This window comes from Rana temporaria, chromosome 12, assembly GCF_905171775.1.
Source record: "Rana temporaria chromosome 12, aRanTem1.1, whole genome shotgun sequence".
In the NCBI taxonomy this organism is placed as follows: Eukaryota; Metazoa; Chordata; class Amphibia; order Anura; family Ranidae; genus Rana; species Rana temporaria.
In genome coordinates, this window is record NC_053500.1 from 65,406,545 (window position 1) to 65,420,780 (window position 14,236).

Consider the following 14,236-nt stretch of genomic DNA (forward strand, 5'->3'; position numbering starts at 1 on the left):
GATGTGCAGTACCGAAAGCTCAAAAGGAAATATCTCCAAAGTATATAAATATTTACAGAAAATAGACGAGTCGGATACGCTAAACTACATACAGAAATGGGAGAGAGACCTAGGAGTTCCAAGGGGGAAGACGACCATAGGGAGAATCCTTAATTTGACTCATACTTCGGCGGTTGATGTAAAAACCGCCGAGATGAACTTCAAGTGTCTGACAGGATGGTACACTACCCCAGATAAAATGGCCAAATTCGGAGCAGGGGAGTCAGAGGAATGTTGGAGAGGATGTGAGGCAAGAGGAACGATGGCCCACCTGTGGTGGGACTGCGTAAAAATTAAAACGTTCTGGGGAAAAGTTTTGGATTTGATAAAAGAGATAACTAAAAAAGAATTGGAAAATAATCCTTGGATAGTCCTCTTTCATGGGGGAGAAACGCCAGTGAACGAATATAGGGGATCACTAATTCCGCATTTGTTGAACTCTGCGAAACGATTGATACCCCTAAAATGGAGAAACCCGGTAAGCCCGCAAATATGGGAGTGGATCGACTCTGTAGAGGGTACTTATAGGAGGGAGAAAGTAAAATACGGTGGCGAAAAGAACAAGGCAGGAAATAAGGATATCTGGGAAACATGGATTGATTTTAAAAAGTCTCGGAAATACGCAGAAAATATGAGAGAGGAATAAGAATGCAGCAATATAGGAAATAAAAATACTAGGTGGAGTCGGGAGATGGTCTGGGAGGGGTGGGAAGGGTAGTGGGGGGGAGGGAGGGGAGGGAAGGGACTGGGATGGGGTGATGTGTCACGTTATCACGTAATGATAGCATGTTGGATCTCGTATATATGAGGAACGCTCTAGCCCGTTTAAATTGTTAAAGGGCTGAAAGAAGATATGCTTAAAAAAAAAAAAAAAAATCAAACAATATGCAAATAGCAGAATAACAAATATAGAATCAAGGAAAAAAATAAATAAATAAATAAATAAACTACCACAAATGATGCTATACCTGAAATAGAGACGGAATTATGAATAAAATCATGAGCAGGTCTCTTGCTGTGGTTATGTCTGACGTGGAAAAAAAAAAAAAAAGAAGCATGTCCAGAAGGAACCCGCAGGAGAAAACGGCGGGGATCACCATACAGCGTCCCACATAGCGGCCAGGAGGCAGGCAAATGGGAGGATATCTGAGATTTAAAATTGAGGATGGTGCATGGGGGGTGCTCCAAAAAAGTGAAGTCCAGCTGGGTATGCATTGGGACCACATGTTGGCTTGGTGAAGCCTTGGTGAATCCGGATGCCGGATCCCGGGATGCCTGTGGTTTTACCCAATCCACAGTGTCATTGGCTGGCCTCATTATTCTGAGGTCACCCTTCCGTCATACTTGGTTTTCACCTTACCAAACAAGGCTTCACCAAGCCAACATGTGGTCCCAATGCATACCCAGCTGGACTTCACTTTTTTGGAGCACCCCCCATGCACCATCCTCAATTTTAAATCTCAGATATCCTCCCATTTGCCTGCCTCCTGGCCGCTATGTGGGACGCTGTATGGTGATCCCCGCCGTTTTCTCCTGCGGGTTCCTTCTGGACATGCTTCTGACGAAGCGGCCTGCACCGCGAAACTAGTAAAGCTCAATGTCGTGACCTTCTATCCATGAATTTTCCCTTTCCGGGATCATTGTATTGGTGCTATGTATGGTCGTCACCATTTTTAATCTTTTATTGTATTTTCTGACTTATACAATTGAAATGTAAACAATATAATTTTATTATTTTTTACTGAATTTCATTAGTACCGCAATAGTCCAAACGGCCCACCCCTTTTTGGCTCTCTGTTTGGGGACCTTAGATCCAATTTTTTTCTTTTTTTTTTCTTTATCTATGTGCAAGCTGTCTGGCCATACATCTGGGTGGTACGGGGGTCAGTGGATTTTTAACATGAATTTGGGTGTAGCATGTTGCAAAGGGTGAACTTGTTTTTCTATATGTATTGTACCCCCGTAGGATCCGCTGGCGTATATACTCCTATATCCCCAATAGAGCACAAACAGCCAGGCAAGCCAGATTTCCTGCTCTCCCCCACTGTCTCCAAAGATCAGATTACGCCAGGATCTCTAAACTACAGCTCTCCAGCAGTTGCTGAACTACACGTCCCATGAGGCATTGTAAAACTCTGACATTCACAGCATGATGGGAATTGTAGTTTCTGAACTGGAGGGCCATAGTTTGGAGATTCCTGCTCTACGGATTTCTTTTTTTTCAATGCACTGGATATGGAGAGAGAGCACAGGATACCCCGATGAACTGAAAGCTTGAGGACTCCTCAATTTCTAGCTGCACTGCACAAATGGAATGTCCCATAGAATTTCTTATGCTGTTGGTGACCTGTACTCCTTCCAGAGTTTAAAGCTATACTCAGCACTGGGGGGTCATCTACTCCCTCCTGCCAATATCCACCAGGCTCTTCCTAGTGAGGGACAGACTCGCACCACCATAGGACAGCCGGAGTCTTTCCCATCAACTTCCTTCTGGCTCTCTCCAGTGAACTTCTCCAGACCCAACTTGATCCCCCAGATGCAGAATTGCAAATCGCCCCCCCCCCCCCCCCCCAGCTAAGCATATCTGGGACCTCAATGTCTTCAAGACTTCCTCTAGGCTCCTGCACCAGGGGGTAGAGCCTCCTCACATGGGTCTTCTGCAGGACTGCAGCTCTGATTCTGCATAATAATCATGTTGAGACTGGCTAAAACTCATTACCACCTAGAGTGCAGCTCCTGAGGACTCCGCTTTTTAACTGGGGACACTTTCTAGCCAGGGATAACCTCATGAAGGCTGGGACTGTCCCTGGAAACCTCTGGTTATTTTATACTAGATGCCCCTAGTTTATATGCACACTCACACACAAATGTATTTAGCAGAACATCATAAAACCAAAGTCAGCACATAAGAAGAATCCAATAAACTAATGACAAGAAAAATCCTTACCTAAAAAGCGGAGCTTGGCCTGCTGGACACTCAAGTTATTTAATGACCTCAGCTCCTGCATGAGGTATTGCTGCACACCTTGTAGGTTCAAGCGATTCTGCACAGAGCTGGGAATGTAACTCAGAAGCTCCTGTCTGTAGAAAAGAATTTGTACAAAACTGATTTTCAAAATCTACACAAAAACACATCCATCAAAACTCTACCTTACTGACGTTAGTGGCCTTTTTATCACAAAAACATTTCATTCCTATGGGCCTACTGTACCTGACTAATTTTTTTAGTGCAGTGTGTGTATGCATTCAGTTTTATTCGGGTCGGGTGTGTTGTCTACTGCTTTGACATGCATTGGGGGCCCAATAAGAAATGAAAGGGTTGCTCCACATAATGCATGTGCAACATACACAAAAAAGCGTAAAAACCATGCTAGAAGAGAAAATCCTTTATCTTTACCTAAAGATATATTAATTGTATATGTTACTCTCCAGAGGAATGTTACTCTTTTCTATGGTGTTAGGATGTGGATGAAAGTAAAAGTGCAGCAGGAGAAGATCAGGTCCCCTCCACTGCTAGACAGGGTTGTGTGGCGGCACAAAGCTATAAAAAATGGAGGGCTAGATGAAAAAATATACAAATCTTTTGGTAAAACATTTCTTCATTTGCACATATAAATGTTTTTCCTGAAGTTCAGCTTTAACGGGAATTTGCCCTCACTTTGAAGAGATGTTCATTCACTTTCTATTGTGAGAAACACTTCAAACTTTTCACTAGGTTTGCTTTTGCTTTTTAGGACATGTTACCTTGTTTGTCATTTCACTTTCATGTTTTTTATTTGCAGTTTCTCAGTCAGTGATAATTCTAGTGATTGACTCCAAAGAATAATCACAGTAACAACACTTTAACAGTTTTAGACAATCTAAGGCTGGAAGCCAACACTGGCAGAAGCAAGAGGCCGATCCTGTCGTTTCAGAGGGGAGTGCATTGCATTAATAGGAGTCAAAACCAAAACGGTTTAATTTCATTTGGGTGTTATTGCTGTAGGCTGCAACTCCTCAGGGGTAATCTCATCATTCAAGGACTTGAGTGACTCGAAATCAGAGACTTTAGGGACTATGATTCAGAAGCTGCCAAGGCTGTGGGTAGTTCAGACACATAAGCCACTGAAGACCTGGTGATTTGGGTCAAAAAACCTTACCTAGCCATGGCAAAACCTCATCTGACAAGGTGCAAGACCCAGCTAGACCCAATGGAGCTAAGGAGGAGTCCAAGTATGGGACAGACCCTAAAAGTAGAGGACAACATGACTTCAGGCTGCAGACCTCAGCACCCTCAGTAGTCTGTCTGCAAGCAGCCCTGGAGCTGTTAGTGGAAAGTAAGCTGGGGCACCCAGGTAAAGCAGCACTGTTCCCCACCATGTCTAGAATCAGACATATTGCCACTTTGTGGTGGTAAAGCAATATATAGGCTCAGGCTAAGAGGCAAGGCCTCACAAAACCTGGACAGTTGGTAGTGGTAGCAGATGAGGGTCAGATAGCCAGAAGTCACCAAAGTCACTGAAGGTGGGCAGCAGGAGCGGACTGAAGTTCCACAGCGCTTGTATGCAAGAACAGCAGTAGGGAGAGGCTTCCTTGATAATGTATGGTGAAAAAGTGAGCACATGCAACTCTCTACACAGTGCATGACATTAGTGCCTAATTCCACCATTTAAAACCATTCCACAGATAGACCGGCAGAAAACGTGGAATAATGGCGCTCAGCGTTCTATGCAAATGAAGTAACTCCTGGTGCTCGGCCCAACCGTCCAACTCATTAAGTGAGCCTTTAGACCAGGGGTCTCAAACTCAAATTACCTGAGGGCCACAAGACAAGTTTTCATATGCCATGGGGGGCCGCATGCAAACTTTCAAACTTCAAAAACAACAGTACTGGTGTCAGCGAACACATTATTAACCCCCAGCACTGGTGTCAGCGAGCGCATTATTACCACCAGCACTGGTGTAAGTCAGGGTTTGACAAATTTGCTTGGAATCTAGGAGCCAGCTAAAAAAGTTAGGAGCCAAAAAACGCACCCCGTCTCGACGAGCTTGCGCGCAGAAGCGAACACATACGCGAGCAGCGCCCGCATATGTAAACGGTGTTCAAACCACACATGTGAGGTATCGCCGCGATTGGTAGAGCGAGAGCAATAATTCTAGCCCTAGACCTCCTCTGTAACTTAAAACATGCAACCTGTAGATTTTTTTAAACGTCGCCTATGAAGATTTTAAAGGGTAAAAAAGTTTGTCGGCATTCCACAAGCGGACGCAATTTTGAAGCGTGACATGTTGGGTATGAATTTACTCGGCGTAACATTATCTTTCATAATATTAAAAAAAAATGGGGATAACTTTACTGTTGTCTTATTTTTTAATTAAAAAAAGTGTAATTTTTTCCCAAAAAAGTGCGCTTGTAAGACCGCTGCGCAAATACGGCGTAACAGAAAGTATTGCAACGATCGCCATTTCATTCTCTAGGGTGTTAGGATAAAAAATATATATAATGTTTGGGGGTTCTAATTAGAGGGAAGAATATGGCAGTGAAAATAGTGTAAAATGACATTAGAATTGCTGTTTAACTTGTAATGCTTAACTTGTAATACCAACGGCCACCACCAGATGGCGCCAGCTCACATCTGGTGGTAATAACTTGTAATACCAACGGCTCACCACCAGATGGCGCCAGCTCCCCCCACTTCCGCCCTGCCTGCGGGCCATTTATAACTGGTCCGCGGGCCGCAAATGGCCCGCGGGCCAGTACTTTGAGACCACTGCATTCACCAGAACATAGCCTTGCCCCAGTGCACAAATGTCACTATCAGGCTATCCTGGCAATATCCTGTCCAGCGGGGTCAGAATGCTGCATTCAGAAAACCAGGCAGAGGAAGATAATGCTGATTAGCGGCAATTGGAGATAAACAGATAAACGCCTGAAGCAATGTAGAGAATAGTGTTCATTTAGGAAAAAATCTAAGAATAAAAAAGCTCTAGCACAAAAGATAGGTTAGTCTTTATCAGGGCCGATCCACCCTATAGGCTCACTATGCAAGGCGCTTAGGGCCCCCCAAATTACTAGAGGCCCCGCCTGGTGAGAAGTCATTTTTTGCTCCTCATCCCGCTTCTCAACTTGCTGGCTGCATAGGAGACGAGGTAAGAAGTCAGCACCCCCCCCCCCCCACTTTTCACTTTAATGTAAGATGTAATTTCCGACAGCAGAACACCCCATCCCCCCACTTCTCAACTTTAATGTGACATGTCATTTTGCTTAGGGCCCCAGAGAGGTCAGGATCGGCACTGGTCTTTATCACAGCAGAGCTGAAGGAAAGACATCCATCCTCCTAGCACACTAGAAAAACACTGCTGGTGGTAAGAAGGAGTATCCTGTTTTTTTTTTGCCTGTCTTCAATCCCCTTGTAGGTGGCAGTATAACCCAATGGACAAAAGGACTGTGTCCTTCTTCAATGGACAAGAACAATATATGTTTTGGCTACTTTCATTGCAATTCTGGAAATGTATGGCCAAGTTAATAAACATTTAATTGTGTGTATTCATGCAGCAGTAATTTAAAAAATCACCATCAATGTACCCAAACTGCATACTTTAAGGACATATGTTCTGGATTTTACTCACTTGTCCGGAGGAGCGTTCATCCCTTTTATTTTATGAAGAATGGCTGCCACTGTCCCTGCGAACATCTCTAGTTTATCTTGTGGGCTGAGTAACAAAGCTTTACCTTGCATGTACTCAAGTCGCACCTAGAGGAAAAATACAGCTTTGACTACTGCACTAATATACATACAGTGCTAACTTTTGGTATTTTAACCTATATTTATTTATTTCATGTAGTGATATGCTTCAGCATTTTTTATCATAGATTGGATACTTATGTGAATTTCTTGTGTGTGTGTGTGTATACAGTATATATATATATATATATATATATATATATATATAATTTTTTTTTTTCTTGGATGTTTATGAACAAGATATATAAATATATTTGATAATATGAATATACATTGTTCCAATATATGATATTTATGTGAATTTTCTTGTATATTTTTGAACTTTATAATAGCACCCACCCAATCTGTCCTGAGGAGGCAAATATATTTTGCGAAATGCATTTAAAGATTGTATAAATTTATTTTTTTACATCAATTGCCTCATGTTGTGCACACAAAGTCCGCTGTTTTTGAGAAAGTAGGTTCTACTTTCTCGACCCTTTTTTTAAATTGGATGTTGGCAAGGTGAGGGTCCTCCTTTCTTGCGTGCACTAATCTTATTACACTACTTTTTTTTTATGTTAAAAATAGGTGAGGGTTAAAGTGTATGTAACTCTAAATATCTTTCCCTTTGGTTTGTTGGATATACAGTATCTCACAAAAGTGAGTACACCCTATCCTTCCTGGAAGTGTGTTACTGGCGGGGTCACCAGGTAAAATTTTTATTAAAAAAAATATGAAAAAGCAATATACAAGATGTTTGTTCTTGGGTTTAAATACACTTTAAAGTGATTCTAAACCTTACTTTTTTTTCCGCTGGGGCTCCTCCTCTCCAGTGAGCTTTCTATGGGGGCACTTGTGCAGGCTCCCTCCTGATCCCCGCTGTCTGCGTCCATAGACACAGACAGCAGGGCTCAGCTCCACCCCTGCTCCCAAATTAAAGAATTTGATTGACAGTAACAGAGCACTGTGCCCCGAGCCCAACATTTTTTAAGCCAATCAGAGCCTCAGGCTCTGATCATGTGCTTCAAAAATAAAAACCTTGTAAAAATCTATGCATTTGGCGGGGATTAGGGGGGCGGACCCTTATGGACCAGCCGCCGCTGGTGTAAATCCTAGAAGTTTCCAGTTCACAGGTTTTCCCAGCTCATTAAGTGTTCTCTCAGATGCCACTGCTGACTGTAGGACTATCATTCTGTGTTGCAGTTAACACAGGACTCTTCAGGTCAGGCCAGTACATCGTAGGTATACTTGCTGAGTTTCAGGACCAGAGCTGAGGCAGTTTCACTATTTATATCCGAAACACCACTTGAATTTCCCACTGCCATTTTCTCGGATGGGACTTGATGATGCAGCAGAGTAAAGAGCTAGTACATGCATATTCCAAGCTCCTTTTCCCTGGTTTTCTCTCAGAGGAGTGTTGTGGGACAGCTCTCACTAGTGCCTTTTGGGCTTTTTGGTGTTACAGATTTGTACGGTTGCAAGCTGAACTTCTTATATACTTTCTTTAAGTCTTACAAGGTTGATGTGTCTGCCTCCACTACCTACACTAATTGGCTTGACTTACATTTAAAGGGGTCCATTTATAAAACATTTGTACCAGAAGCATTTGTGAAAGTTGAATGAAATTTGAAATTTTGAAAAACTTAGTTTATGTTAAAGTAATTGAAGGATTTTACCAAACCATTGGAGGTATTAGGTTTGATGGGGATTCTGAAAATATATTTCCTGACTGACTCCATGGCAGCCTACGTGTGGGTTAATCCCGCCTCCTCTCCAATGTGATAGGACCCCATACCCATAAAAGTTAACTCACCAATAGACTCAGTGTTCCTTTTTTTTCCTCCTCCATGGATCAGATTCATTTTCTTCAAGGAATGGAAAAGGGCACACTTTAAGCGGTGCAGCTCGGATCCCAGCCATGGGCGGGTGGAGAGCTTGCCCAGCATATCTTGTTATATGCTGTGGCGTGTGCTGAAGACTGGATTCGGCTGGCAAGGTCCATCTTTATCTTACTCCATGGCAGTCGCCTATTTGTTATTCTATGTTGTTTGTTGTTTGTTTGTACATGTGTGGCGGCTGGAGCGCTTCTGCGTTCCAGCACGCCTGTGGCTTCCTGGTTCCCCATCGCCTGTGTCCCGCGCATGCGCTGTACCCACTCCCGGAGCGAGGCTTGGTCGCGCATGCGCAGTCCGTCGGTTCCCGCGGCGGCCGCGCAGGCGCCGTGGGTTCGCGGTCCACTGCGCAGGCGCGTACGTGGAGGACGTGTGACGTCACCGGCGGGCCTTTTAAAATCAGCTGCTGGCCTGTGTTCATTGGGTTTCCCTACAGGCGAGCAGCTGATTGACCGTCTGTGCTACTCTGCTAAAGCTGTCAGGTCAGTGAGAAATCCTTTTTTGCTTCTGGCTAAATTGATTTTACCATTTCCTGCTGTGCACTTTCTACTTGTCTATTCCAATTAATTGTTTAATTATTTTCTAATACTAAATTAATTTATTTATATGCATTTACTTTATTTTGTTGGTTCTGTTCATTTATTTAAAAAAAAAAAAAAAAAAACACACACAGATGAGTTAAGAAATTTCTTAAAGGGGCAGTATACTCATTTTATTTTTTGTATTATTCGGCACCATAGGTTCCTTTTTGGTTCCGAATCAGTGTCACCTTTTACACGCAGGTCCGGGAATTATGGACCAGTCACCGTCTACAGGCGGCCAGCCCTCACGCACAAGGTATGTGCGGGAAAGGGTTCGGGTTTGGGGCTGCTAGTCACATTTTCATGTGTGTTGACAGTTTCCTCCCTAAATGTTTTTTATTTAGCCCTTCCAATCCAGAACCGGAAGACCTTGCCAGTCCGCAACGCACTTCTTCTTCCTCAAAGTCGAGGTCCAAGCGTAGATCTCCATCTACTTCTTCCCACCGGAGGAGAAGATCACATTCCTCCTCAAGACACCGCTCCCACCGCCATGATAGTCGCTCTGATCGCAGAGCCTGCTGGGGATGTGACACTCGTGTCCCGGAGGGCAAGTCATTGTGCGACCGATGCTACGCCCATGCGGTCAGGGAAAAAGAGACTGATGGTCATCGTATCGAGTCTTTGGTGGAACGTGTGGTTCAACGAACTCTAAGAGAGAACATGCCCCACACGCAGATTCAGACCAACACTGACGGGTCTGTTTCTCCAAACTTAGAGATCCTAGAGGATCCAGGTCCTTCCCGGCCTCAAGCCTCCACTCCGGCTTTTCCTGAGGGTGACCTAGAGAGTGATGAAGAAGGCTTAGAATTTGACTTCGCGCAGGTGACGCCACTCGTCAAAGCGATTAAGGAGGCTCTCTTATGGGAGGAACAACCTGCTTCTCCAGCCAAGCAGAAAAAATATTTTAAACGCTTGGGAAAAGAACGCCCTACGTTCCCGTTTCTGTCTGAACTGAAGGGTATCTTTGAAGAGGAATGGAGCAAGGTGGACAAGAAATCTTCCATGGCTAACAAAGCCTCAAAGCTCTATCCCTTCAAACAGGAGGAGGTCAAACATTTGGAGAATGTTCCTCTAGTGGATGCGGCAGTAACAAGACTTGCTAAACACGTCACTTTACCTATTGCTGATTCCGTCTCTTTCAAAGATGGCCTGGACAGAAGAATGGACCAGGACCTCAGAAGAATTTATGGCCTAGCGGGCACAGCGTGCAAACCGGCTCTAGCTTTAGCGGCATTATCAAAGGCCATGGAAGCCTGGACGGAAAACGTTGATTCTTTCCTCAAAGGCGTCTCTGAAGAACTAGCCAAGAACTCAGCCACGGCAGAGCTAAAACTGGCGGTCGCATTCCTGGGTGAAGCCTCCGTTGACTTAATCCGCCTGTTAGCTAGGATTATGCTTTCTTCTGTGACCGCAAAACGGGCCCTCTGGCTACGCCCCTGGGTTGCTGACCCATCATCGAAGCAGAACTGGTGCAAGATTCCCTTCGAAGGGTCAACCCTGTTTGGTAACAAGCTGGATGATGCCATCTCCAAAGCCACGGGTGGCAAGTCGGGTTTCCTTCCTCAGGACAAGCGCCAAACAGGAAGAAAAACACCCCAATTTCGGCGATACAGCCCGGATCGCGCTAGGGAAGCTCGCGCTTATAGACCTGGCGGAAATTACAGAAGGAATTGGAGCAGAGGTAGAGGCTCCTACCGCAAACCAACTCCAACTACTCAAGCGTCAACTGGACGCGACAAAGGGAAATCTTTTTGAGACAACGCCCGCCCAAGCGGATCGGGTAGGAGCTCGTCTACTCCTTTATCGGCACGTCTGGGCGGCCTCAATCAAGGACTTTTGGGTCATCAAGACCGTGACCTCAGGACACACATGGTCCTTTTCCAGTCCTCCCTGTCCAAAGTTCATCTCCACTCTTCTTCCAGGGTCACTGGAACAGAGACAGGTCCTTCTAGATTACATTCACCTCCTGAAAATTCAAGGGGCAGTGGTACACGTCCCAAAAGACGAACAGTTTCTTGGGGTATACTCCCCTCTCTTCTTAGTACAGAAGAAGAACGGTACCTGGCGTCCAGTCATAGACTTAACGTACCTGAACAAATTTATAACACACAAAAAGTTCAAGATGGAAACTTTATCAACCATCCAACAAGCAATACAACCGGGCGACTGGATGATTTCTGTGGACCTAAAGGATGCCTATTTTCACGTCCCAGTAGCAGCAGAGCTGCACAAGTTCCTCAGGTTCTATGTCAACCAGGAACATCTTCAGTTCGTATGTCTACCCTTTGGCCTAACAACATCCCCACGGGTCTTCACCAAAGTTCTTTTGGCACTGGTAGCCCTCATCAGGCTGAAGAAGATTCGTTTGTACCATTATCTGGACGATCTCCTGGTCTTGTCCCAAGACAAAACCCTTCTCCTGGCACAGAGAGATCAGGTCATCTCGACCTTGTCCGAATTCGGGTGGCTCCTGAACCTGGCAAAAAGCCACCTAGAGCCAACTCAGTGTCTAACCTATCTGGGAGCTCAATTCGACACGGTAAGGAAGACCATCTCCCTACCAGTAGAGAAGATTCCGGTAATTCAGGGGAGGATTTCCCGGGCCTTGAGTACCCGCCACCTAAGAGCTCATCAATGCTTGAAGATCATTGGGACAATGGTATCCACAACACCAATGGTGAAATGGGCGCTTTGGAGGCTACGTCCCTTCCAATCCGGCTTTCTCAGGCAGTGGAAATCAGGGAGCATGAGTCAGCGGATCCACATTTCATCGTCAATGAGGGGCAGCCTCTTCTGGTGGCTTCAACCGAAGAATCTGCTGAATTGTCACTCCATCGCTCCAGTTTCGTGGGTCACAGTGACAACAGATGCCAGTGGCTCCGGTTGGGGGGCCTTATGCGGCACAAGCATGGCGCAAGGCAGGTGGGACGCTCGCCTCCACAATTCAGGCTCGAACACCCTGGAGCTTCGAGCGGCCTGGTGTGCCCTACAGTCCTTTTCACAACTGCTGAAGGGAAAGTCAGTAATTCTAAGGATGGACAACACCACAGCAGTATCATATGTCAAGAGACAAGGCGGGACTCGGAGCTCATCCCTTCTCCAGGAAGTAGAGCCCATTATGAAATGGGCCCAAGTGAACCTGGTCAACCTGACGGCTGTTTTCATTCCAGGCATTCAGAACTCCCAGGCGGATTTCCTGTCACGAACTCAGGTGGACGTCAACGAATGGTCTCTCCACGATCAGTCCTTCCATTGGATATTATCCCTGGGAGTCAATCCCCAAGTGGATCTCTTTGCTTCCCCGAACAATGCCAAATTGAAGAAATTCTACACGAGGGGTTACTACAGCCAGGCAATCGGGACAGATGCCCTAACGGATCGGTGGCGGTTTCAGAGGGCGTACGCCTTTCCCCCGATCCCAATAATTCTAAAATTCCTGAAGAGACTTCTAGCGGAAGAAGTGGAAATCACAATGGTGGCTCCATACTGGCCGAACAGGCCATGGTTCCCTCTTCTGGTTCAGCTGAGTCTTCAGGACCCAATTCCAATACCATGCAGACCAGACCTTCTCTCCCAGGGGACACTCCTCCATCCCTGTCCGGCTCAAATGAAACTAGCGGTCTGGTTCTTGAAAGGGAAAGGCTAGAATCCCTTGGCTGCGCCTCTCGGGTGATCTCTACCCTTATGAGCTCAAGGAAAGGAAGCACAAATAAAGTGTACGGTAGAATATGGTCTAAGTTTGTGGAATTTTCTTTAACCGCGGGCAGTTCCTTCAAGAACCCAGAAATCCAAAACATCCTAAGCTTTCTTCAATCAGGGCTAGACCTACCCCTGTCTGTAAGCTCACTAAGAGTTCAAATCTCAGCACTTTCAGCCTTTTCTGGAATTCCTTGGGCAACCCATCCACTAATCAAACAGTTTTTTCGTGGAGCTTCAAGATTGAGACCTCTGAGGAAACCAAGATTCCCCAAATGGGATCTCCCGTTAGTTCTTGACTTTTTGAATGGACTTAGTATGTCGGGGCCCTTCCCGTCCTCGTTGAAGAACTTTTCAGCCAAAGTAGCCTTTTTGGTAGCCATCACCTCGGCCAAGAGAGTGTCCGAGATCGGTTTTCTGGGTCACAAAGAGCCATTTCTCACCTTTTTTCCAGACAGAGTGGTTCTGATACCTATGCTGGGCTCCAAACCAAAGGTCTCGTCGGTTTTCCATGAGAATCAGGAAGTAGTTCTCCCTACCTTTAAAAACCCAGATTCTGATGAGACTCACCCTCTGGATATGGGCAAGATACTCACTGAATATCTTCAAGTTACATCTACATTCAGACGTTCTGATCACCTGTTCGTCCTGCATTCAGGCAAGAACAAGGGGAAAAAGGCATCTTCAAGAACAATCGCATCCTGGATCGTCCAGACGATACAACAGGCTTATTGTGCAAAGGGCTTGGCTCCTCCACAGGCGGTAACAGCTCACTCCACGAGAGGGATGGCAGCTTCCTGGGCAGCAGCCCGTCATGTGGCGCCAGACGTTATTTGTAGAGCGGCCTCTTGGTCTTCTATAAACACCTTTATGTCCCATTACTGTGTTGAACCTGCAGCACTGTCTTCTGTAAATTTTGGTTTATCAGTCTTGTCGGCTGACGGGACAAATTAAATATATTTCTGTTCAGCATACCCACCCGTGTGTTTGGCTAGTTATTTCCCACACGTAGGCTGCCATGGAGTCAGTCAGGAAAAAGGAAAATTTATTATCATACTTACCGTAATTTTCCTTTCCTGATGGACTCCATGGCAGACGGAGTTCCCACCCTGAAATTATGGAGTCGGGATAGTTACGGAACACTGAGTCTATTGGTGAGTTAACTTTTATGGGTATGGGGTCCTATCACATTGGAGAGGAGGCGGGATTAACCCACACGTAGGCTGCCATGGAGTCCATCAGGAAAGGAAAATTACGGTAAGTATGATAATAAATTTTCCTTTTTTCGGATACCGGTGGGTTCCAGTATTAGTTATTGGAG

The 14,236-nt window shown here is 45.3% G+C and overlaps 1 protein-coding gene across 1 annotated transcript in view; it reads right to left on the reverse strand.

The window, feature by feature from the left end:
* Positions 1-14,236, reverse strand: part of LOC120919370 (unconventional myosin-XVB-like) — a 130,475-nt gene that overhangs the window by 20,258 nt on the left and 95,981 nt on the right. Inside the window, exons 39-40 of the mRNA XM_040331501.1 lie at positions 6,649-6,773; positions 2,987-3,120 (exon numbers count right to left, since the gene is read on the reverse strand). Coding sequence (XP_040187435.1) covers positions 2,987-3,120; positions 6,649-6,773 — 259 coding nt within the window. The remainder of the gene's footprint in view (positions 1-2,986; positions 3,121-6,648; positions 6,774-14,236) is intronic.